Source organism: Neodiprion lecontei, chromosome 6 (assembly GCF_021901455.1).
Source record: "Neodiprion lecontei isolate iyNeoLeco1 chromosome 6, iyNeoLeco1.1, whole genome shotgun sequence".
In the NCBI taxonomy this organism is placed as follows: Eukaryota; Metazoa; Arthropoda; class Insecta; order Hymenoptera; family Diprionidae; genus Neodiprion; species Neodiprion lecontei.
In genome coordinates, this window is record NC_060265.1 from 31,562,930 (window position 1) to 31,586,227 (window position 23,298).

General features: G+C 35.6%; 3 protein-coding genes and 2 long non-coding RNA genes across 14 annotated transcripts; 3 read left to right on the plus strand and 2 right to left on the minus strand.

Annotated features, from left to right (window-relative positions):
* Positions 1–342: 342 nt before the first annotated feature.
* On the minus strand, positions 343–12,206 carry LOC107217062 (forkhead box protein N3). Of its 3 annotated transcripts, XM_046743654.1 has the most exons (7): positions 11,846–12,206; positions 10,880–10,963; positions 9,686–10,092; positions 8,920–9,362; positions 8,297–8,600; positions 8,111–8,216; positions 343–7,754 (listed from the first exon to the last, which is right to left on the minus strand). In XM_046743654.1, coding segments are annotated over exons 1-7 (1,632 nt in total). In that variant the 5' UTR covers positions 11,848–12,206; the 3' UTR covers positions 343–7,468. The 3 variants fall into 3 exon arrangements, with proteins under 3 accessions (XP_046599610.1, XP_015509914.1, XP_046599611.1); XM_015654428.2 differs by lacking the exon at positions 10,880–10,963 and having other exon boundaries at positions 11,846–12,201; XM_046743655.1 differs by lacking the exons at positions 10,880–10,963; positions 11,846–12,206 and adding an exon at positions 10,363–10,490.
* Positions 10,576–13,362, plus strand: LOC124295116. Its single transcript, XR_006905018.1, has 2 exons — positions 10,576–11,767; positions 12,257–13,362. It is a non-coding gene; the product is annotated as an uncharacterized LOC124295116 (long non-coding RNA).
* Positions 13,363–13,442: 80 nt separating this feature from the next.
* Positions 13,443–18,077, minus strand: LOC107217009 (zinc finger FYVE domain-containing protein 1). 7 transcript variants are annotated; one of them, XM_046743651.1, is made up of 8 exons: positions 17,947–18,026; positions 17,048–17,492; positions 16,418–16,900; positions 15,921–16,187; positions 15,478–15,850; positions 15,007–15,268; positions 14,479–14,926; positions 13,443–13,765 (listed from the first exon to the last, which is right to left on the minus strand). In XM_046743651.1, exons 3-8 carry the CDS (start codon positions 16,896–16,898, stop codon positions 13,542–13,544), a joined length of 2,055 nt encoding a protein of 684 aa, XP_046599607.1. In that variant the 5' UTR covers positions 16,899–16,900; positions 17,048–17,492; positions 17,947–18,026; the 3' UTR covers positions 13,443–13,541. The 7 variants fall into 7 exon arrangements, with proteins under 7 accessions (XP_046599607.1, XP_015509855.1, XP_046599606.1 ...); XM_015654369.2 differs by lacking the exon at positions 17,048–17,492 and having other exon boundaries at positions 17,947–18,077; XM_046743650.1 differs by lacking the exon at positions 17,947–18,026 and having other exon boundaries at positions 17,411–17,940.
* On the plus strand, positions 14,813–15,813 carry LOC124295115. The gene is made up of 2 exons (XR_006905017.1): positions 14,813–14,952; positions 15,042–15,813. It is a non-coding gene; the product is annotated as an uncharacterized LOC124295115 (long non-coding RNA).
* Positions 18,078–18,868: 791 nt separating the features above from the next.
* LOC107217053 (GTP-binding protein Rheb homolog) lies at positions 18,869–23,057 on the plus strand. Of its 2 annotated transcripts, XM_015654418.2 has the most exons (5): positions 18,872–19,613; positions 19,782–19,853; positions 20,022–20,229; positions 21,179–21,308; positions 22,063–23,057. In XM_015654418.2, the coding sequence occupies exons 1-5, from the start codon at positions 19,565–19,567 to the stop codon at positions 22,150–22,152; spliced, it is 549 nt and encodes a 182-aa protein (XP_015509904.1). In that variant the 5' UTR covers positions 18,872–19,564; the 3' UTR covers positions 22,153–23,057. The 2 variants fall into 2 exon arrangements, with proteins under 2 accessions (XP_046599612.1, XP_015509904.1); XM_046743656.1 differs by lacking the exon at positions 19,782–19,853 and having other exon boundaries at positions 18,869–19,613.
* The last annotated feature ends 241 nt before the right edge of the window (positions 23,058–23,298 follow it).

Sequence of the window (23,298 nt, forward strand, 5' to 3'; positions counted from 1 at the left end):
CATACTGTGTAAATGATCATTTTTATATATATATCCAACATGGCGGCGGCGAGTAAATCTTGAACTACAGGCGGACGATAGCTGGTTGCAAAAAAGTCACGACTCTGGCCAAATTTCTCAAAATTATATACGGACACATGACCAGAATAAATTTCTAGGTTTAAACCCGATTTTATGTAATAGTGTCAGCTGTTATATACGGCACAAAGTATAATTAGTACGAATATCTACAATATATATCAAGTACGCGGGGTATGTCTCTATTATGTTAAAACGTATGTAACTTATACCTACATGTGTTTACATATGTATACACTATACAAGTAATAAAGAACAGTCCAATGTACAATATGTATTATAATTTATATCATATATATGTAATAGGGTTTCAAATACATAATAATAAATTTATCATTTCTTTTCGTTACACGTATATGTGTGTATATATTTTACATATATACTGTACACGCGTGTATGTTTATACATACAGATATAGGTACGTATGTAAATATATCAGTAGATGCACATATGCATACCTATATTTATTGTAAAATAAGTCTGTCGTATATATAAAGCTTAAAAATATTATACTTAATTGCAAGCAAGGCCAAGAAACTTAACAAACATTTTACAGTGATTCATTAATATTACTCATTGATAATAATGACCATTGAATAATAGTCAATATAATATAATGTAATGTAATATAATGTAATATAATATAATATAATATAATATAATATAATATAATATAATATAATGTAATATATTACGCCAACAAAATTTTTATATCATACTATCAATTACATGTATATTTCATCGAAGAAATGAAAGGTTTAAACTGTTTGGCACGTCGCACAACGGAAAAAAATCAAATGTTACGTTAACATGTATTTTTTGATTGTCCTCGGTTAGTGTTTGAATTCTTGATAAATCATCATCAGCCACTTTTATCGCACGTGCCGAAAATTACTATACTTTCCTTTAAAATTCGATAAATAATTTTTTTTTCATTCTCTTCCTCTAATATATCATTTCCATCGTTCTTTCGTTCACCAAATTTTTTCTGTTTTCTTCTCCTTAGGTTAAACAACAAATCTTTCATAAACAAAAACTTAACAGACACAATTGTACGTTAATACCAGAGAACTTGGTAACTATATACTTACATACCTTATGCGATTTATTACAGAGACTAGCATTAATTGTAAGTACCTAAATGACTAATAGAGTAATATACATCGTCAGCATACATGTAAATACATCAGAAGCAAACAGGATATCAAAGTTTGTCGATATTAAACCTTCACTATAGCAGGATCGATCCGTTAACAATGTGTGTGTATACAGTAAAATTCTTTGATATTAACGTTGAAAACAATTTGTACATGGAAAAACCGTACATGTTATCCGACAATAATAATAATAATAGTGATGATGATGATGATGATGATGATGATGATGATGATGATGGTGGTGGTGGTGGTGGTGGCGGTGGCGGTGGTGGTGGCGGCGGCGGCGGCCGCGGCGGTGATGATGATGGTGGTGATATTGAGGAAACCGGCTGATTAAAGAGTATTTCTTCCGATATCAGGTGTTACTGGTATATTGCTTTACATGTTATGTTACGTTGCTAACCATTTATCTTAAGCTAACTTAATGACCAGCTACCTCTATTGTGATGATGAATGGATTCAAATGCCCCGCCCCCCTTTCCCATCCCTGCCTGACCAGTTACTTTAGAATAAGCTACATGGAAGAACAGACCTTCAGTCGTAGCAAACGGAAGCTAGCCTTAACAGTTTAATAAATTTATAAATTATTACTTTAGTTACATCACTATACAATAGTCTAGGGTACATTGTTCTTTTATCCCGACTGAAGCATGTAAATGGGAAAGTAATGCCAATAGATATCAAAGGTAACACATACATACATAATGTGACACCAAGATTGATAACCTCATATGATGTTTCACAGTTGTTTTATGATATCTATCATTGAATGCTCGTAAAACATGTTTCACAATAGTTTTATTATTGCTGTTTTCTTGTTACTATTATCATTGCTATTAGAACGATTATATTGCTTTGAAGATAACAGTGGAAGAGATATCATTTCGTTCACTTTGATATCCATAGCTATTATCTTCTCAATGCACTTAGTCTTGATGCCCCTATACATATAGTAGACTAGCTACGATCACATAAAAAAGATTTGGCAGCACGGCCCGTCAAGGCTTTATCAATTTATAATTCCATTGCTGTATCAAATCATAAACAATTAATAAAATAAAAATCTAATCCAATTATTTGGTAGATAGTTACAGAATAACAAATAATGTAAACATTAACTGGATTATGTAATTCCACTCTGAGTACCTCGGAGTGCTCGAGATTCTTACTGCGCAAACTTTGCTATTTGAAAATACCTGCATAGAGGAAATCGAACTAACAATTGACAATTACCGAACTCGCCTATGGTAAGGAGGTAGAAAAGCTTCAACTCCAAGATTTGAAAAATGCTGACCAATGACAAAATTTATAACCAATGGTTTTTATATTGATTTATTATTGAATAAATAAAACTATGACTTCTACTTGCATGAATTTGCTAAATAATTATTTAAGGTCATTGAGGGAAGCTAAAAATCATCCAAATTTTTAGCTAACATCCTGTAACTATCCATATATAAATATACTTGTACACATGTGTACATTACCACCATGCAAATATAAACAGCATTGTTCGAGTTGTGTCACGGCACGTGTCGAATATTGAACATGGTATTAAATTTGCTAGATAATAATCTTTTAGAACTTCAAACTAATGAACCATGAAGTAGCGAATTATTAGGAAGAGCTTTTATCACTCGGGCAGAGCCCTGTAAAAATATACCTTCTCTCTATATAGATTTTACTACGCATAACTTTAGTCAGGGACTTTTTTCCATGCCTGGATCCAATTCAAAGCTTTCACTTCTCAGCTCATTGCCGTTTGAAATCACTCACACAAGTATCAAGTTCGTTAATCATAGAAGTCGAATACTTTTATACTGTTTAATCACGGTTGTAATACCGGAAAAAGCAGAGTTTAGCTTCAATTTCTTGACAGTTGAAAAAAAAATAGCTGTTCATTAATATAATTTTCTATGAATGCAGCAATCCAAAAAGAACTCAAATAATACGAAATTTCATTTCTACACTAAAAAGCTTTTTGTGCAGGTACTGGACAAAATAGTTCATCGACATTCTGGCTCACCATCATCTTCTCCTCTTTAAACTGCAGAAATGGCAGAATTCACAGAAAATACCTTGTTCGGAAATACACATCCGTCAAAGTTACACATACGAATTGACTACTAGTGAACTTATTTATTTGTATTTACCAGAACAACTCCTTTAAACTAATCTCAATCGTTTCATAAAACCAAACAAGTTAAACTATTGTGCGATTAAGCTTCTGTATTTTTCGGTCGAGGCACATTTGAATTTACTTATTACCTATTCTGCTGACGATGAGCGTAGTAGATGAAAATACTTTGTAATTGGCGCAGGTCAGGAATTAGTCCTAAGATGCGTCGTATGGTTTATTTATATACAGCACAGCTTAAAATCATCTCAGTATAGCCGCGGGAAGAGTAGAAATCGCGAAAAATTATGGATTTTTCTGGATTACTAGTCTATGGTAGCATGCATGTTGCAAATTCAAATTTTCGTCGAATTATAACTTGCAACGTACATACCGCATGATATATTTCGACTACGTTATTAAACCAACCGACAGCGAAAATAAAACCGATTTCGTAACATAAGTCCAACGCAAAAACCAACTGTACCCACAATTTTGAACATGATGTATAGATGAAAACGTGCATTCTTTCAACTCGGTGTTTTTTTTTTTTTTTTTTTTTTTTTTTTCTGTATAAGGATGGGAAAACCGTTTTTTCTCTATATTACTAGTTTTTCGCTTCTAGAATGAAAACTAATGAAGATAGTTGTAGAGAAGAGTTATAGAGAATTAAAATGAGCTTTAGATCGACGCTATGCGGTCTGTTTCAGCCATGAAAAAAAATCCCAAAATTCCAAAAAGTAGGACGTTTTTTCAATCGGATTTTTATAGTAGATTATATGTACTACAAATCGTCCGTTCATACCATGGCGTTATTTTGCGTTGAAATGGGTGAAAAATGCATCCAAACGTCGGGCTAAGCGTTTGCGTGCGCGAAAAAGCCGATTGAAGGTGCTAGTGTATTAGCAGCAGGCTGTGCGCTTCCATTACTACATACTAATTTGTACTTTAAAAAAAAAAAAAAAAAAAAAACTCAAGAGTTAGAAACATGCACGTTTTTATGTGTAAACCATATTTCAAATCGTCTTGCAGTTGGTTTTCAGGTGAGATTTAAGTTACGAAAAAATCTGTATCGGCTGGTCTATATATATATTTTTAAATATATTACCAATTTGTCTATCGAATAATATAAACAATTGTATCTCTATACATATCTACAGAAAAAAAATGTATCATAGAATTTCTCTATTATAATTAATTAGACTTTCTAGGAGTTTAATATGGAGTTTTGTTTTCGATGATGTTAAAAATTTTGTTGTTCCAAGTTTACATACGAAAATGTTTTGTATTTGCTAACGATTGAATTATTATTTAATAATATGTGTACTTAAGATTTAATTTTAATCATTATTCTATTATTGCTTGAAGTTTAGTGCTATTGGGTTGATTTTGGCATTAGGCGAGCTGCGAAATCCGAACATACAGGTTTACTTTGAAAAGCACTGCCATATTCATCAATCAATGGATCGAAACTGTATAACTCAAATGAATACGTACAAGGGGATTCAGTATCATATACTGGAAAAATTTTCTCTTTGTCATCTCAACACTGTTAACAATTTAATACCCCCTCCAAATATTCATCTACTTCTGCACACCCAAGTGAAGTCGATTTTGACCACTTTCAGTTTAGGGGGTTCGAAACAAGGTTGACAGTGCTGTCGTCTAACATACGACCATTGAACAACACACTCCGAATCGACTCGATGCGGCGCTGCCATTGGTTAGAAACTGCTAAAACCAACCTTACTTTCGACCTGCTAAATTGGCGGGGCAGAGGGGGGGATTAGAATCAACTTTACTCGGGTGTTTAAACTTGTAAGTATTGTACATAAACTAGAATTATTCTGATACATGGATGAAGTGATCAAATTTAAGTATTTCAGTAAACTACTAATATTATCGTTCTTTATCAGAGTATCAATATAATTCCTTCATTTAACATGCAACAGAAGAAGGTTTGTCTGCTTCTCCAAAAATGCAAGACCACTCCGAAATTATTAATCGGGCGTTGTTCCTTAATTCGCGAGAAAAGGTTTGTCGAAGCCGTCCTAACTTGTGTGTATATTGGATATGTATTAATGATTAGAATAACCAAAAGAAATGTGAAATTTTTACCCACTTGTGCAGTAGTACTTTTTTTTTCCTCTATTCATAATTTATAAGTGTACAAAGTAATTTAGTACTTATGAATTAGGCATTTCATACTAAAGCGACCTACTACCGATCCTCACCCACTGTAACTTTTTTTTAGTATTAGCAGAGTAAAAATTTTTAATTACCTGTTCGGAAGCCACTCACATAAATAAGTCGAAATTATTCAATTTCACTAACAACTCGTAGTTAAAATTCTATTTGTTCCACGGAAAACTTGTAATAATTTATAGGTTCCACCAAGTAAAGTCATTGATTAGTGAAACAGCTTTTAGGGAAAATATTCGCAAATCAGGACTTGGTCGCCGTTATCCTTTGTTCATCTTCTTTTCAATTTATATTACAAATCCTTTATAAAAATGGAAAGTTTTACGGATTACACAAGAGCGGAGGTAAATCTACTTTGGATGCTACAATTGACCAAGTGTTGAGGAAATGCGAAATACCCTTGTACACTTGACATACTGAAAAAAAGAGGTCAGTCATATACCGGGAGTTTAACGTATGAACTATATTCACTGGCAGATAGATTACTACATGTAAGATATCACTTCGGTTACCTCACTGCGGTTAGAATTGTTAACTTTCTTGGAATCTTCCCATTATAAATAACAATAAAATGTCCAGTAAATCAATTTTTTCTGTATCAACATATTAATCATATATCTATCATCTTTTGGTGTACCAGATTGCTTAAGTCTTTCGATAATCTCGAACACTGATTCAATGTGTGATCAGATTTCAATAAGGTTACTTGTACAGAACAAATGACAATCAATGGAATAATTGATCAGCTCTACAGCTGTCTTGTATATAAAGTTTCAGGAAGTACACACATAATATAACACGAATGCAGAACGTTTGGTTTCAACCGAGCATTAGTGTGATATATGACTCACGCCTCATTTGCAAAATGTTCAGTTTACGATTATATTGCACATTTTCAGTGTATTCATTCAATGTCAGTATTTAAACTAGAGCTATTCTAACTTTTGGTGAGGCATAAAAATTTTTTTTAACTCAACAACCAATTTATCGTAGCATTTCCAAAAATCAATAACAAATAGCAATGTAAATATTCCAATTTTCGACTGATTTTGGAGAAAAATGGAATACAGAAAATTATTCAGTAATATTTCTTCTCTGTCACTTCATGTCACAGAGACATTTGTTTCACTGTAATGAATTTTAGTACAACACAGATTTTTAACCACCAGTTTGCACTAAAAAAATTTTTAAAAATGATTTGGTAGCAAGTACCTACGTAATAACCTTAACATCAGTTTAATGGTGAAAAAAAAAAAAAATCTGGAATATTCAAATTGCTTTTCAATTACCCTTACAATAGACTAATTGGAAGTAAAAATTCCAAATGGTAAGTGTCCATGGTAGATCGATTTGGTACAGAACACCCACGTAGGCGTTTACGACTAGTGCGGCTGATCCAGGAAGACTCGCTTGTGATAACTTTGAATTAAGTCCAGCAAGTATAATTGTTTGGCATCGCACTGACTCAACACTCCAAAACTTATCCACATTATTTGGCCAATGGTTAATGACAGACTTTGAAAATTTATGGGTTGAACGTTCCACGTGGATGGTCTTGTTTGTATGCAAGAAAACGTAGTAGATAAGAATACTCTATCTCTCTTCGAATACCAAGACATGTCAATTTGAAAAACTTGTTAGACACCATAGCGACACACTGAACAATCACTCATCCATTGCACCATTAACGATTCTATAATAAATACGAAATGAAATAGTACGGAACACTCTTTAAAAGAATGTGAGAAAAAAGCAGTTGAATTTTGTTTAAACCCTAAGAAACTGATAGTTATTGTGATCAACGACCGCTACAGAATAAGTGACATTCATTGTCATTACGCTGTCAGCCTCGAAGCATTGACAATGCTTAGTCACCATGCGCAGTGTATTGCAATACTCTTTGCAGTATTCAGTACTAACCCCTAACTTGTTTGAGGTATCGGGTTCCGTCGCCCCATTCTCGCCAGCGCCTACGCTTCTTTTCAGAATTATTGGAAAACTCACTTGGATTAGAGTGCCTTTTCACTTTCGAAGTTTCATGCATTTTCATCGACCCAGGTGGATCACTGTGCGTCTGCAATCTTCCTTGAATAAGAGGTGTACTAACTCCTGCCAAGTTTAAAAGCGCATCAGCACCCTCTGCTATTTTTCGTTGTTCGTCAAAATCTGTGCCAGCCACATCTGAGCCCCCGCACCTCTTACTGTAAAGGAAATTTTATTATACCAAGTTTTAACAGTGTACCGCATGGGTGGCCACATGTGACGCATCTGGCTTTGGTATCTCCAAGTGGTTTGTACCTTCACTAGAATGCCTTATTTGAACTATCATTGTTCCTTGACTAAAAAATATATCACAAGATCCGCCTCGATTTGTTCTTACGTACCTTCGGAAACTGATTAAGAAATGAAGAAACTAAGTCTATTGGATGTGAAAAGAGATGGCTCTGAGCCGCAAATGTTTGATGTTCCTGCTACATGGTATTTAAAATAGATTCGTTATGACTCATTACAGAGTTTAACCTAACTTCTCCAGATTATAGTACGTATATTACTTTACCTTTCTAATTTGATTGATGTAATACAGCTATAAGTGTGGTCTTCGCTCGAGCTCCTAGTAATTATTGGTACTAGTTTATCTGTTTCTACCAATTTTCTTTTACGGTCTGAAAATTCACAAACCACCTATTACAAAATACTGTTAATAATAATTATACTATCTCCAATATCCTAGCAAATTTCGTACCTTTGTTATGACTTAAGATAATCGGTCCATGCTTGAAGGATAACATAGCAGCTGCTGCAGCATCTACATCGCTGTCGATCTCAGCCTCCGGACTATCCCCTATATTACTAGAAGCAAGACGTTTTGACAAGTATGGGAATAAAACTGGATCCGGCAGACGTGCACTAGCATTTTTTCTAGGAATTTTTTCAGGTGAAGAGAGGTTCTGAGCAGTTAATGGAGGAAAAGGCGCTCTGGATAATGCTTGTATCAGATTTGGACGATACTGTGCATCAACCATCCACAACGATCCTTTTCCCAAGTTCTGGAATAAGAAAATGTATGAAAAATGCTGAATGATTTGAATCGGTAATATTTACGTAACAAGCATAGAAAAAAATGGTGTACAATTCTATGTGAATATACAAAGAACACAAACTAAAGAAAAAATTCTGCATCAATTTAAAGCACACATTTCTCTGACAAATAAAGAAGAACGTTCAACGTGCATCAATTATCTCTAAACATATTGATCTATATTTCAAGTAGGACTACAATATGGAAATCATTATTGACATTGAAATGAAAAAGAAGCATATCCTTGTGACGTTTAGTTGATTCAAATTTTTTCTGTTGAAACTTACCGGCGCTTTCTCTACTTTGCGAAAACATTTGTTCAGGCTCAAATTGTGCCTAACAGAGTTCTTCCAGCCTGTAGGTGCGTTTCTGAAGTATGGAAAGTGATCCAAGATCCATGCATAAACTTCTTTGACAGGTAGTGCTTTGACAGGACTGTCTTCAATCGCCATGAATATTAAACAGGAAAAAGAATATGGCGGTTTACTGTTCCTGTGCAAATGAGGATCGTAAGGTATGTGAGTTGGATGTTTGTTACGATTCGACACTGGCAAATTGTTGTTACTCAAAGATATCTTTGCCTGATTATTTTGTACCGAATTGTAGTGGTTTTTTACCGACTCCTGATAAATCTGCACTGATTTCTGGTAACTTTTGCTTGTATTTTGGCAATTTTGCCCCTGAATCAGCATTAAATTTGTATTATGTATTTTTGTGTTACCCTCGACAGCTGTAAAAATAGAAACAATTTTTGATAATCATCTTTTCCATTATGCCAAATGATAATAAGAATGTTTTCCCCAAAAAGCTGGAGAATGAAGTGCTAGCCACATTAACTTTGCCCGATGCTGATATATAAGACTGTTAAATAAAAGGTGAACTTAAGGTTCAGGCTATACTGTATATTTTTCTCTCAAGTATGAGACTATGAATTAAAAAATCTCCGTATCGGACATTGTACACTCTCTTTGGTTTTCGAAGCAATTTTTGCAATTCTAATGTGTAGTATATCTTATAGTTCTGTGATTCTTCCAACAACTAATAAGCGTTTACCTGGAGAGTAGCCATCATCTAAACTTGAAATGGAATTTGTGTTTTCTGATAAGTCAGCAGTGTCATCGCAAACATTATTGTTCAAATTTATTGTCGTTTGCAAGTCTTTTGCAGGTCTAGAAATTTCTAAGCCTTTTAATAAATTCTGTTGATGCAGCCAGCTGAGAGAGGTCAAATCATCGTCCGAATGATTGGTCTTTTCTACAGATTTATCAATTATGCCGACTTCCTCATGGATCCCGTCAACCAAATTTGATTCACTAAATACGCTAGCGTTGTCTCCCTCTTTCAAAACGTAAGCTGCATCTCCGCAACTAAATACTCGAGTAATCGGTAGGCCAACCGTGCCTTCGACATCGCCAGCATCTGGTTTATCTGGAGCCATTATACCTCCGTAATTTCGGTCACTGCAATGAAAAAATCGTCATTGAATATGACTTGTATTTCTTAAAATTAATTTCAAGTGAGGTTAACAATACAAATTCACCATTGAAAAGTGCCTTGGATAATCTGTTCAAATAATGAAATTTTGTGGAACTCTTGAGAAATCGCAGTACAAAGAATCTATTGCTTTATAATTTGGGAATTTGTTTTGAAAAATATCTTGTGATATTGTAACCATGTCTCGGCGTTACATATGTATGTTGCGATGTTGATATTTCAACTTTAATACTCACATTACACGCAAGTAAATTCAACAGCATATCCGAAAATTTACACTGCTTGGATGCCGAAGCATGATTATTTAAGATCCGAAGCACAAAGTTTGCATGTAGCAAACTGAACTATTTCGGAAAGTGAAACGCTATTCGTCGGGGAAAAAAAGATTACTTCCAAATTCAAATAATGCCTTCGTCTAAATGGCTGTAATCACCAATGGGGGGGTATCACGTGCCACTTGCTCCAGTCTCGATGGGACGCAGGAATAAAACGCAGAGTGAAAAAGCATCGTTGAAAAAATCTGTTCTCGCCTATGAAATATCCGGGCTTAAATTAACGCGCCTAACCTCGGTCTCGAATCCAGAGTACCTGCATCGTCATTTGTTTATTCACTAATGAGCGACAAAATGGCGTCAGCTTGTACGAGAGCGGTTAAAAAAAGCTATGCACTCCTCGCTTAACTAGCAATTATTAAAATTGGTTCACTTTGGCTTGGATACAAATTGATCATTAATGAAGAACCCACTCCCGTACCTCTTCAAATCTGTGTGGTAACTGCGTCGGTGAAACTTAAATGCATTGAAAAATGGCGTCAGATAGTTCCAGCCTTCGTTATACCTGTGTTGTGCGGAACAGCTCTTCACTTTTTGCAACATGTCAATAGGAAAAATAATGCGCCGAGAGTTTTTATAGTTGGAGCCGGTTGTCTACTAAAAGCATAGCCTCAACCAAACCATATCTTCTTGTTTATATGAATAGTCATGAATCGACGTGTGTATGCATACACGCGATACGATCATTACCATGTGTATTTATATCGTGATCACTGTTTCACGAATAGCTTGAAAATGTTTTGCGCAAGTTACGTCGGTAATATGTACGTATTAACCAATCAAATAGGATGGAAAATCCTTGCAGTGTATTTATATTTAAATTCAGTTTCGTGTTATTAGCAAGCCAGGACTCGTGACGGGGAAGTTTCAGGCTACTGAATGCAATTACTTGTTGAATTCAAATATGGAGTTGTAGATTGATTACGAAACTCAAGCATGCATGAAAATGGCCACGGCATCACTTGCAAATGGCATCAAAATGGTGTAAAATTCGAAAATAAATCAAATTTCTTCTCAACTGTTGGATCTAGTAATAAAAATTTGCACACTCAATCATAAAAGAAATTTACTTTTCGGAAATCCATATTTCATACTATGTTTCCAGTAGCGTTATCCGCAAAATGCTACAGTGTGGCGAAATAGTAAGACGTACTAGGATGCATTTCAAGCCATACGGCTTAATATGTATTTGCGAAACAAAGATCGAAATAGCATTCAATTTGTGTTTCGGAATAGTTTCTCTGCAGAATCTCAAATGGCACGCATGAACTAATATTTTGCGTCTTTGGAATTTATTTGCTCAGACCTGGTACGTTTATTTATTTCATAAGAAGAAGAATTAGACGTAAATATCTTCAAATATAATTACAACTACTGGGTCACTTACATATTCGAGAAGATAAACGGTGTCCTTAACAACTTTTCTAAAGACGGGCATCGCAGCACACTACACAACACCCAGCTGATCACGGCACCATGTTGTGACGACAAAATATGGCTGCGGTGACGTCATAACCTAACTTTCCTTTATGGATCGAGTTTGGCTTGTATGCACGAACGCGGTATACGTGACAGAGATTTGAGCTTCAATAAACCAGCAATATTCGCTTACAATTTCAACGTATGATGACACTCAACCGTATTATACATTTGGTATTCTAACATTGAATATTTACATTCAACGAGTACGTATTTCGTCAGAACTACGTGCGCACGCGCTATCTGTTGCTATCTGTTCTGTTTTGGTTGTTTTGTGCTTCGATCACGTGGCAATGACTCCGTTTCCATCTGTCGCTAGATCCAGGGAATTATATGCTGGAGCATGTTGGTCTTATCGGAGCACACGTAACGCACCCTTGGTGGTCGTCGGGCCGTTTAGAGATGTAGACAATTAGCGGACAGAAGAACGATCAATGTTGACCTTTTTTTAATCCCCTTTCTTCACTTCATAGTTCAATGAAATGCAATGTTGTAATTCAATAGTTCCCATAGTCAGACTGTCGAATATTTGAATAATTATAGTGTATTCCACATTACACTATATGTATTAACGGTGTCTCATTTTATCTTGTATTCAGGGCTATTTTGAAAGATCTCTATTGAATTCATTTTAAATCCCATAATGACCTAGTTCAAGGTAATTAACAAATTCCTTTGATATAGGTAATGCCACAGGCCATCAATTATGCCATTAGTCTGCCACCTATTCTACCTTAATTTATAATGATATTCAAAGAGTACACATACTTATATTAAAAACTCAATAGGTTGATGCCAATCAGCCTGTTATATTCATCATTCAAAATTTATTTCGTTTCCAGGAATCATGCTTGAAAAAGGAAAATAAAATCGGAATACACAAATACGATAGAATAATAATATTGGAATAGGTACTGTCACAGTCTTATGTCAAAATTAACGATATTGCAATGACTTTCACACTAAAACGGAATTGGAACAATATGACGATTGTTAAAGTTACAGGTTATTTTTAAAAATGTGTATAAGAACATGAAAATATATTCACTGCTGTGGTATTTTTCTAAATTTTTCCTCATGTAAGCATCCTTTCACCTAACATTACTGTTCGATACAGACTACAATAACCTTCAGCTAGCGTGCAGTGTTATGGAACAAAGGACTCGGGTTCAAATCACTAGCGAATCAAGGAAGACCTGAGCAACAGCCTGCAAAATATATACGACATGGCAGGTTGTTCAGATGCTGAATCGGCAAGGTGAATTTTGAACTCAGTCTGGCTGCACCTGGGCTAGGTTTGCTGCAGTTTTTCTTTCCCCCCAGTGTTAAAAGAAGACGTTAATATAGGCAATAGCAATAACAATTGCTAATAATTTTAAAGAAATGTAACGCAGGATGCTTTGGGGAGAAATTTGAATCTTTTCATTGCAAATAAAAAAAACATTTGCAATGTCTCAATAACTGTCACTTATCAATGGTTATTTTTAGAAATTCAGACCATCTAATTTCTTTGATGGTCTTTACTCGACATCGGGATAACAATTATTTACATTTATATAACTCTTAACAGCTCGCCATCGAGTTATTAAAATAACAGTCATTTTTCAATCGATCTTGATGCACAGATCACACACACGAACAGATTTATCCCAACCACGTCGAGTAACTGGCTTTCGATGAGTAGAACAATCTTGACAAACCCCGCGGCCACAATCCCTGCAGTGATGTAAAGGCACTGTGTCTGAAAAATTTACCGCACAGACACAGCAGTTTGTTACTTCCGAGTCAGGTACCCAGTAGCTTGGCCTCACTGTATCCTTGATCAGTGCTGAATAAACGAGAATATTTTGTTGTCACACAAGATGTTCATTGGTTGTCATTATAAACTTTATAAATGCAACATTGTATTCGTAACATTCAGGATACTGCATTTGAAGTCGAGTAATCATATTCTTTCGATATCACTAACATCGGATGAAATTTTTCTGTATGATAGGTTGTCTAACGTCAATGGCATATTTCATTCTCTGATATTTCCTAGTTTTCTCAGCACTAATATTGCTTTCTTCCAGGGTACATTTCAACTACCTTTACCGAATATACTCACTTTTCTCGTATGCAAATTCATTGAATTATACGCATAATATCTTCGATCTAAGTCAAAATAGTAGTGACTTTACGAATTTCATTCAAGTTTACCTAATCACGGTTACTTAACATTTTAATGAAGATTCGTCATTCCTACTGGAAGAAAATAGATGATGATATATGTATTTACGTGAAAGAAAGTCACCCCTAGCCATTCATTCAATTCAGCAGGTGTCTTGAACAGTGAAATTTAATCAAGAGGAAATCGAGAAAATTCTAGAACTGCCCGAATTTTCTGGAATTTCCCTGATTTTTCCGGGCTGTATCTAAATCCAACGCTAGATGCCTCGTATGATAGACACGTCTATCCATAATCAAATAAATACCCAATGGCAGGTAACAAAATATGTTACTGAGAAATCAGAATGAACGGATGAAGGATAAAGTACTTACACTTTGAGTAACTCAAGACAGTTCCAACCACGTTCAATGTCGAAACGACATGCTCGGTAACTTTCCTTGCGCTAACATCTTCGGAACTTTCAGTCAAATCTTCATTCGAATTATCGTCCTTGTCGAAACATATATCACAAACTCTAACTGGCGTGTACCAATTTCTCAGTGGCACTGGTTTTGTTTTTGATGAGCAGGTGGCACAAAACCCTTCACCACAAGCTCGGCAATGGTGCTTTGTATCTGTTGGGCCAAATAGAGCTTTGCACTTATGACAGTGTTTAATTTCGTTGTTGGCCCGCCAGTATGTAGGAGCAACTTGATCGGCAACCCAGGACGTCAATAGTTTTGTCGGTTGAATTGATGCATTGGTTACAGCTTCAGTTATATACGAAACACCGTCAATAACTCTTTGAGCAGTATTCTGAGATGCCAGTGAAGCATTAGCCTGAAATGAAATGGACGGAGGGTAAGGTATGTTTCTTAACGAATATCAGTGATTAAGAACAACTTTTCCAAATGACATACCGTAGTCCAAACATGTGTTATTTCTGTTCTAACAGCTGCATCCTCAGGATTTTTATTTCCGTACCAAAACTGTCGACTTCTATATATCTCACCACAGTGTGGACATTCTATCACGTATCCAGACCACGCATACTTGGCGAATCCATACCAGCTTGCATCACTCTGGGTTAGCGTACGACTAGTGACAACGACTTCACTTCCGTTGCCATGACACTTTTTACAAATGTAGACCAAGTTTTCATACTGATGCTGGTAACGACATCTGCAATACATTATATTGTTAATTATTTTGCATATTCAGAATTCATTTGCAATCAGGTCAAAATTAATCAGTATTCATTGTTGTTTTTTGTTCCATTTTGAAGAGTCCAGCATTCAAAAATATTAGCTAGTACTTCTATAGGAACCTATCTAAATTGAGATTATTCATTATGAATTTGATATGATCAGTAATAACGGAAGTATTTCAACCTGGAATCACTAGCATGGGGTTTGCCTTCACGCAGGTGTCCCATACTGTTGATGCATCTACAATCACAGCTCAAGCACTTGACAGTGCAAGTAAAGTACTGGTCAGGAAATAGGATGTTTGACAAGTTTTCAATTTCACCAGAAAATTTATCATTGAGTATTTTAAGAGTGCCATAGACCAGGTGAGGCCTCCTAGCAGAACGAACAGTCGTATTATCCAGCTCATTTTTAATGGCCCTCCTCAAGGGTTGATAATCTGTTGGCGGATTTGGCGTTTCGACACCAACATACTTTATTGAGCTAAACGCTTCGATTTCCAACCGCATCTGATCAAAACGTGCTCTTAAAATATCCTCTGCACTTTCTGTTGCATCTGTAATATTTAAGAAGTTATGTTTGCAAATTGGTTTACTTCTTGCTTTATGATTAATGGTTTTACTTACTACTAGACAATGTTCTGGTATGCCGAGTCTCATGAAACACTATGATACTTGGCCCAAGTGCACTCAAAGAGCCGTTCATACCTTCTCTTTGCCCAACAGCTTGTAGTGCATTTTGAAAATGGTGACTGTAAGCTCGTGATGCAGCTCCAATAAATGTAAATAAGTCTCGGTTAAGTCTCTCAGAGCGAGTTCTATAAACTACAATGTCAGACACCGCCAGAACTTTGAGCAAAAGTCTCATTCGTTGATTTTCATGAGCTGTTATTCCTGAAAATGTAGTGAAAGCAAATTATTCTATAATGTTGTACTAAAAACAAGACAAGTATTAGGCCATCATCTTCTACAACGGAAATACATCAATATATTATATTATTGATCGGAGATTAAGTGAAGTAATGTGCATTGAGTGCTTCAAAACTTCCCCTGTGCTGTATAATTGAATCAGAATAATTATAAACTCTTCCTGAATCATTAATGAGATTTACTGATAAGTCTACCTAGCAGTCCTTCGGTATCCAAGCAAATTACTTTTAATGTGGGATCAAATGCTGCCCAGACCCCGAGTGTACAAGAGCTTTGCTCGTTTGAAGTTCGAAATACTTCTTGACCACCAAAAAATACTTGGTTCAACGTGTGGCTCTTTCCATCCCCTGTGTTGCCAAATATGGATACAACTTTTAACTTTACATTTTTACCGCCACATTTTAAATTCTCAATAAATTGTTCAGTGCTTGAAACTTTGAGATGCTCTCTTCCATCAATTAGTAAAAAGCTGTGTGATTCATTTAATGGTTGCACTGGAGATTTTTTATGAATTGTCGAATCATGCCATGGTGTACTTCCTCCACTAGGTTTCTGGTTATCACGATCATTGGATGGAAGGCTATCCAAACTTTCCATTATTGCTGAACTGGTAGGCTTAATTTTGCAGCTTTGTCGCATCAGATCTTCCACATTATGACAACCCAAGGTGGTCATATCTAAGGTAAGAGGATAAATACGAAACAAATAAAATATGTTCAAGTATAAAATCTATGACCATCGGAAAGGAGTCAAAATTCTCGATAGATACCATATACTTTTTATACATATCAGTATATTCTACTTGATGAAGTGGGAGATCTTACATTATTGCAATAGTGTCCAATTATTCTAATTTTAATAACTATCCAATATGACGTAGAGATGGTAATTGATGAATAATACATATTGACGGTGCTGTTTGCACACTTTTACGCTTAAGCAATGACTCTTGGCGATTGAAAACTTGTGCTCAACCCATACCATCGATGCATACACGACTTCATGTATATACCACACAACGTCTTCAAGAGATAGGTTCCCTTTCATTTGGTATTAGTATACCCTTGTACCACACTTGTCCATGCCATTGTACAATATTTATAATATATAATTATTTACACAGATATGTTAGATAGTTATCAATAATATGTCTTTAGCAAAAGCAAATACGCATCAAGTATACTTCCCTCACCAACTGGAACACAGTCACACAATCGTGTTGATAAGCACAGCACAAACAATTTGTCAAGTTTTTTTCTCAAGGTGATCCTATTAGTGTATACAGAGAATATGTGAAACAAAATTTTGAAATAATCATCGACTTCTTAACTGACCACTACTTTTTTAAATTTGTAAATATCCGATCCTATTCTTTCGTTTAAGAGTTACCCGTCATAGTTCGGAAACAATTATTACACTACTAAAGAAGGGCGCTAACCGTCATAGAAACATTACAAAAGCGAAATTAAATTGCCGAAACTTTGCTAATGTTTTGATCACAGTGTATTCGAGGATGACATGTCAGATGAGTGCTTAATTTATTGCAGTTAGTCACGGGCACCGAACTGTGTGTGTAAATACGTGGTGAAGTTCTCATAGGACTAGAACGGCATGCAAATCATCAGTTCAAATAACGAACTTCAGATTAAAATTGATAGGTATAAGTATCCTGATAATATGAATTAAAACAATCGTATTTAAATTAGCAAACAGCGGCAAGTACTTGAACATTTCTAGTAGAAAGGAGACGGATGAACTGTCGGCGGGATAAGCGAAGTGCGTATGTATGTACAGCAGCAGTCATGGATCTGATACCCCTGGAACAGGCAACCGAAATTGCACCATCAACCTAGCACGCTATTTCCCACCTATGTCTCGATCAGCCCCTTGACACACGTTGCTAAAAGTGGTTCGCAAAATGTCCCTCGATTCTGCCGACAATCTCCACCACTAGTGGCGCTAGTAGTTGTCTGACAATCTTGTGCGTGGTCAGCGAGGGCAGCGAGCGTGTCAGAAGTCTACTAGCGCCACGTAGAGGAACTAAAAAACGGGGACAAAACGCGTACAATTTTTTGGTATACGAGCAGTGGTGAGTGTCAGGGGCAGCTCCCTGCAACTCCGTGTTTCAGAAAACGAGTCTATGTTGTCACCGTTGTCACACTCGGTAGAGAGCGCTAGTACAGTTGCGCGGTTTGCGCGATTACCTTTACGGCCTTTACGGCGTGCAACCCGTACAACTGCACTGCTAGCGCCCTCAATAAGAACTAAAATCATGTGACATACTAGCTTACTCTTTTTACTTTTTCACTCGATCTAGTTGCAGGGGGCTGGTCAGGGGGCTGGTCTCGATCATCATGGGCATCAGAATACCGCAATAGCATTTAGTAGTTTGCTGCCTAGTCATTGGCCAATAGGAATACCAATAAAATGGGTAATTCGCATTCAGGGTGCTCCAGGTAGCGCCTCCCTGCTTTATCAGCGTATTCCTATTGGATAAAACAAAAAACCGCGACAGGAAAATAATTCGGCAGGATTTTGCTGCCCGTGAAAATCCAGCCTAAATTGACGGGTAACTTCGGATGCCTATCCCAAGGGGGACAGATATCGTGACCGTGAGGGTCACAGTAATATTCGTTATTGTCTTCCTTTTCCGGATACTTTGTTTTCGGTCCGAAACGAAGTGCAAGTTCCATCCTATACGAATTATGTAACAATGACTCCTAATCTCTGACGTCGGCTGCATCGCAAGTCATTTGTCACATAATTCTCATAGAATTGAGATTGCATTTTGTTTCGGACTGAAAACAAGTTAGGCGGAAGCCCAAGACATTTAGGAACATTACTTTACAATACGTAATTACGAGGTAGTAAACACAAGGGCAATATCCAAACTCATTCGGGTTCAGTGACGATTCGGTGTACATCCGAAAACACCCGTTTTTACTTGTTGCGATAAAAAAGGACACGAATGCAATTCACGTGCAGTCTACGGACGGTACGACAGATTCTCGAAACACAGCCCACGAATACTGCCATGATGAAATCCCAGTAGTCATTCTGAACATATCTTCAACACGCATCTCACAATCATATTCACTTGTGTTAAACGTGTGGTCCTTACTTTAAGTAGAATGCGTTAATCTCTTCAGTTAATCTTAGTTAATCTTTAAAGACGGAGTTTGTACGGTTCACCACACTCGGTTCATATTGGGATTCTTGCAAATTGAATTTCGCTTCTTGTAGCGTTTGTTAATTATTAAAGTCAAGTACTAGGTTGTCGAAATTTATTCATGAAAGTTTAACCTGTTATGGACCATTGTCAGTTTATAAATTCATGAAGAATGCCATCAAAACAGAGAAAAATAGCCATTATGGGCTATAGATCAGTAGGTGAGTCAAAAATTTTTACATTTTCAATTCATGATCTCATATATTTGATATTCATTCTTGTTAACCAAATAAATACTTAATTTATCTCCACACTCATGCAAGAATATCGCGCGCGTGTTTACTCTCACTTAACTTCTCGGTATTGACTGTACTTCGTCAATTTTTAAGGAAAATCATCCCTCAGCATACAATTCGTCGAAGGGCTATTCGTCGATTCGTACGATCCAACAATTGAAAATAGTAAGAATTCTCAAATGAGTCATTACATAGCTTAATCTTTTATATCGTAAGTTTTACCAGTATGATATTATTCTTAGTAATAATATTGACCTCATTACTACTTTCTAAGACTAAGAATTTCATTGAAATCACTTCGCAACTTTTACATCTACAATGCAAATATTTTAGCATTTACCAAGAGCACTCGTGTCAATAGTCAAGAATATGAAGTGAAATTGGTGGATACAGCTGGTCAAGATGAATATAGCATATTTCCTACCCAGTATTCTATGGACATACATGGATATGTATTGGTCTACAGCATAACTAGTGCAAAAAGTTTCGAAGTTGTACAAATAATCTACGACAAGCTATTGGACATCACAGGCAAAGTGCAGTATGTAACTTTATACCGCAATGTTGTTGATGATTTCGTGACCATGGTTATATAGAATTTATTTATACCGCATCGATATTCTTCTTTCATCACCTGAAAACCTGAATCATTATCTTTTCTGTAATGCAATATTTTACATTCCTCGATCAATTTCATCGGTTTTTAGTAGATGGATGAATATTATGGATATCCTCAAATTCATCTTACATCTCTATTACTCGTCAATGCTTCCTTTGTGATTAATGAAAATTTTTGGAGTTTACTCCTTGAGAAACGATTCGAGTTATAAGGCCCGGTACGGAAATTTTATGAGGAGTAAAATCAAGTCTAACACGAAAACTTGAGGTGTTACATAGACAGAGACAAGCATATATATCTGTGGGATTGAACGTGCAAAAGAATGAGATGGAATACATTATACAGCGTATCCTATACTCGGGGTCTCCTCTTTGTGCGATGCTTCGTAGTCTCACTGTATAGTTCACTACCTCTGGTCTGAGAGTTGAATGTGTGCGTATGTTTGTACGTGTGTGTTATGTGCCTGCGTATTACGAAGTTCTGCCGCAACTTGTATACTGCTGCCGAGTACAGGGTATGCATGCTTTAGAATAAATACATATAGTAGCATTTATTGTATCGATACAACGTACACAAACAGCAACCTAACCATCAACTTTTAATGTTTTGATTTTAAAGTTTTTTTTTACTTCTATGCATTGATACGTGTATTTTTATATACTAAGCTTTTATTGAAGTAATGTAAATAATCCGAATGATTACAGATATATGTTTGTTTCTCTTATCATTTTGGAAGATGCGTTCATTTACCTTCTTTTTCTATTCGATATATATCATAATTATCGTTTCTAAGGAATAAACTCCAGTCGTGCGTCGGAGTTGACACACACACTTTTTTTTTTCCAAATACAAATGAATTATCATGTTGCAGCGTGCCGATCGTTTTGGTTGGTAATAAAACTGATTTACACATGGACCGAATGATATCAACGGAGCAGGGGAAGCGTTTAGCAGAGACATGGCATGCCGCCTTTTTAGAGACAAGTGCGAAACAGAATGAGGTAGCTCGATATCCATTAATTTCTTAGCTAATAAATGTAGGGCATAAACGACGCTCAGGGAGGTTCACTTCTTTGCCACTTCGGAAAACAAAAGGGATTAGTTTTGGACACAGTCGGTCTTTCCCGCCAGCCATGCTGCACAGTTTCTCACAGACCCTATAAACTGACGCTTTTGCTCATGTTTGTGTTGATTATTCATAAATGATGTAATCAAAATAATGCAAATTTTTCGTATAACCTCCTAAATATCTTCTCTATAGTTTCAGCAGTTCTTTGTTCAACCTTCTGTTTGATTAATTATTTTCAATGAAAAACGCAATATATCGTTGGATATTCCAAGAAAGCCGATGAATAAAAATTGACTTTATTCGTTTTATTATGAGTAAATGGGGCACACGAAAATTTGCAAATAATTCAAGTGTATCTCTACGGTCATGGAGAGAGTGTTGAAAATTAAAATAAATAATTTAACCCCATTTTCATGAAACTAGTGAATTTCCTTAATATTTGTTCTCGCCAAATTTTAAGAAAATGTTGGCAACATGGTATTAAAATTTATAAATTTCTACCCACTGTAGTAATTTATTCCAGAATTTGAATTTTTAAATGTTGCAAATTCTGTTGATATCGTATTTTATATCCCTGAGACTCACATTGCATTAGATATTTTTCTAATTGATGTCACAGCTGAATAATCATATGGAAAGTACATATTGCTTTAATATGAAATGTTATTTTGTTTGGAATGTTTCAGTCTGTTGCAGATATTTTTCATACATTATTGGTTGAGATCGAGAAAGCTGACGGCAATGTACAAGAAAAGTCTAATTGTATTATCTCCTGAATTTTGTAGCTAAAATATTTGCCCGCCGTTACCTTATTTCGATCCCTTTTTTTATTCGAGCACTTCTTTATCCATTTATAATCCAACAAGCTTTTTATCTTGTCAGTAACTCTGATAACTAGGAATAATAATGATCTATTTGATTAAGCATTGTAATTATTTTCTATACTGTAAGAAAGCAAAATAAAACGATCTTCTCTTGAGCCATATATGGCAGTATTAGATATTGATGTGCTCTTTGTTAAGCTGACGTAACATAACCCGCGGTATAAAATAACTTGTGTTTCACAATACACTAGTAAGGCTAAATGTATGCAATTAATATTGTTGAAAAATTTACCATCGCAGATTTGAAGACATGTTTTGACTGTCAAAGACAGGGGGAACATTTTGTCATGCCGAATATGCGTGTTCCTAGTGACACGCACTGGTAACTATGTACTAATTATGATCATCGGACTTCTATAAGCTTTTTTTTTATTTATTTATTTTTTTGTAAGTAAATCCGTCAGGTATATGTTCTTTACGTCCTGCATTTGGAAATTGATTATTCATTGAAAACTTAGTTCCGGTTTAGGAAAAGTTTTTTTGGACAGGCACACACATGTTCTGCACATTTATAAAACACTGTAATATCCAGTTTTGAAATACGTTGTTATTATGGCGATTGATACACCACAAAAAGGATATCGGAAACTTATTGCTGTTACTGAAATTTCCAGAGGAATAACCTCGAGCCACGCACTCCACTCAAAGTTAAAACTAATTCTTACATTGTCAGGTCCGTTATCTTCTACATGGTGTTGCCGAACATGACAAGGAAAATGTAAAAATTAATATATTTTGATCTAGCATATTGTGAATTATGTAATGAAGTACAATAAAGTAATATTATTTGAAAAGAATTCATGACGATTGTACAATGTATTATTTTCATCTGATCAATGACATTTTGTATGAGTTGCAGATTGAGCAGAAAATAGCTCATAATTTTCCGATACACATGCACAATCAAGTTCTGACAACGCATGTTTTAAGCAAATGAAACAAGCATAATTATGCATGAATAATATATTACTTAAAATCAACGTATACTTATGCACCAACTCAGTGGGGAGGAGAGTCAGATTTCATGAAATTATTAAT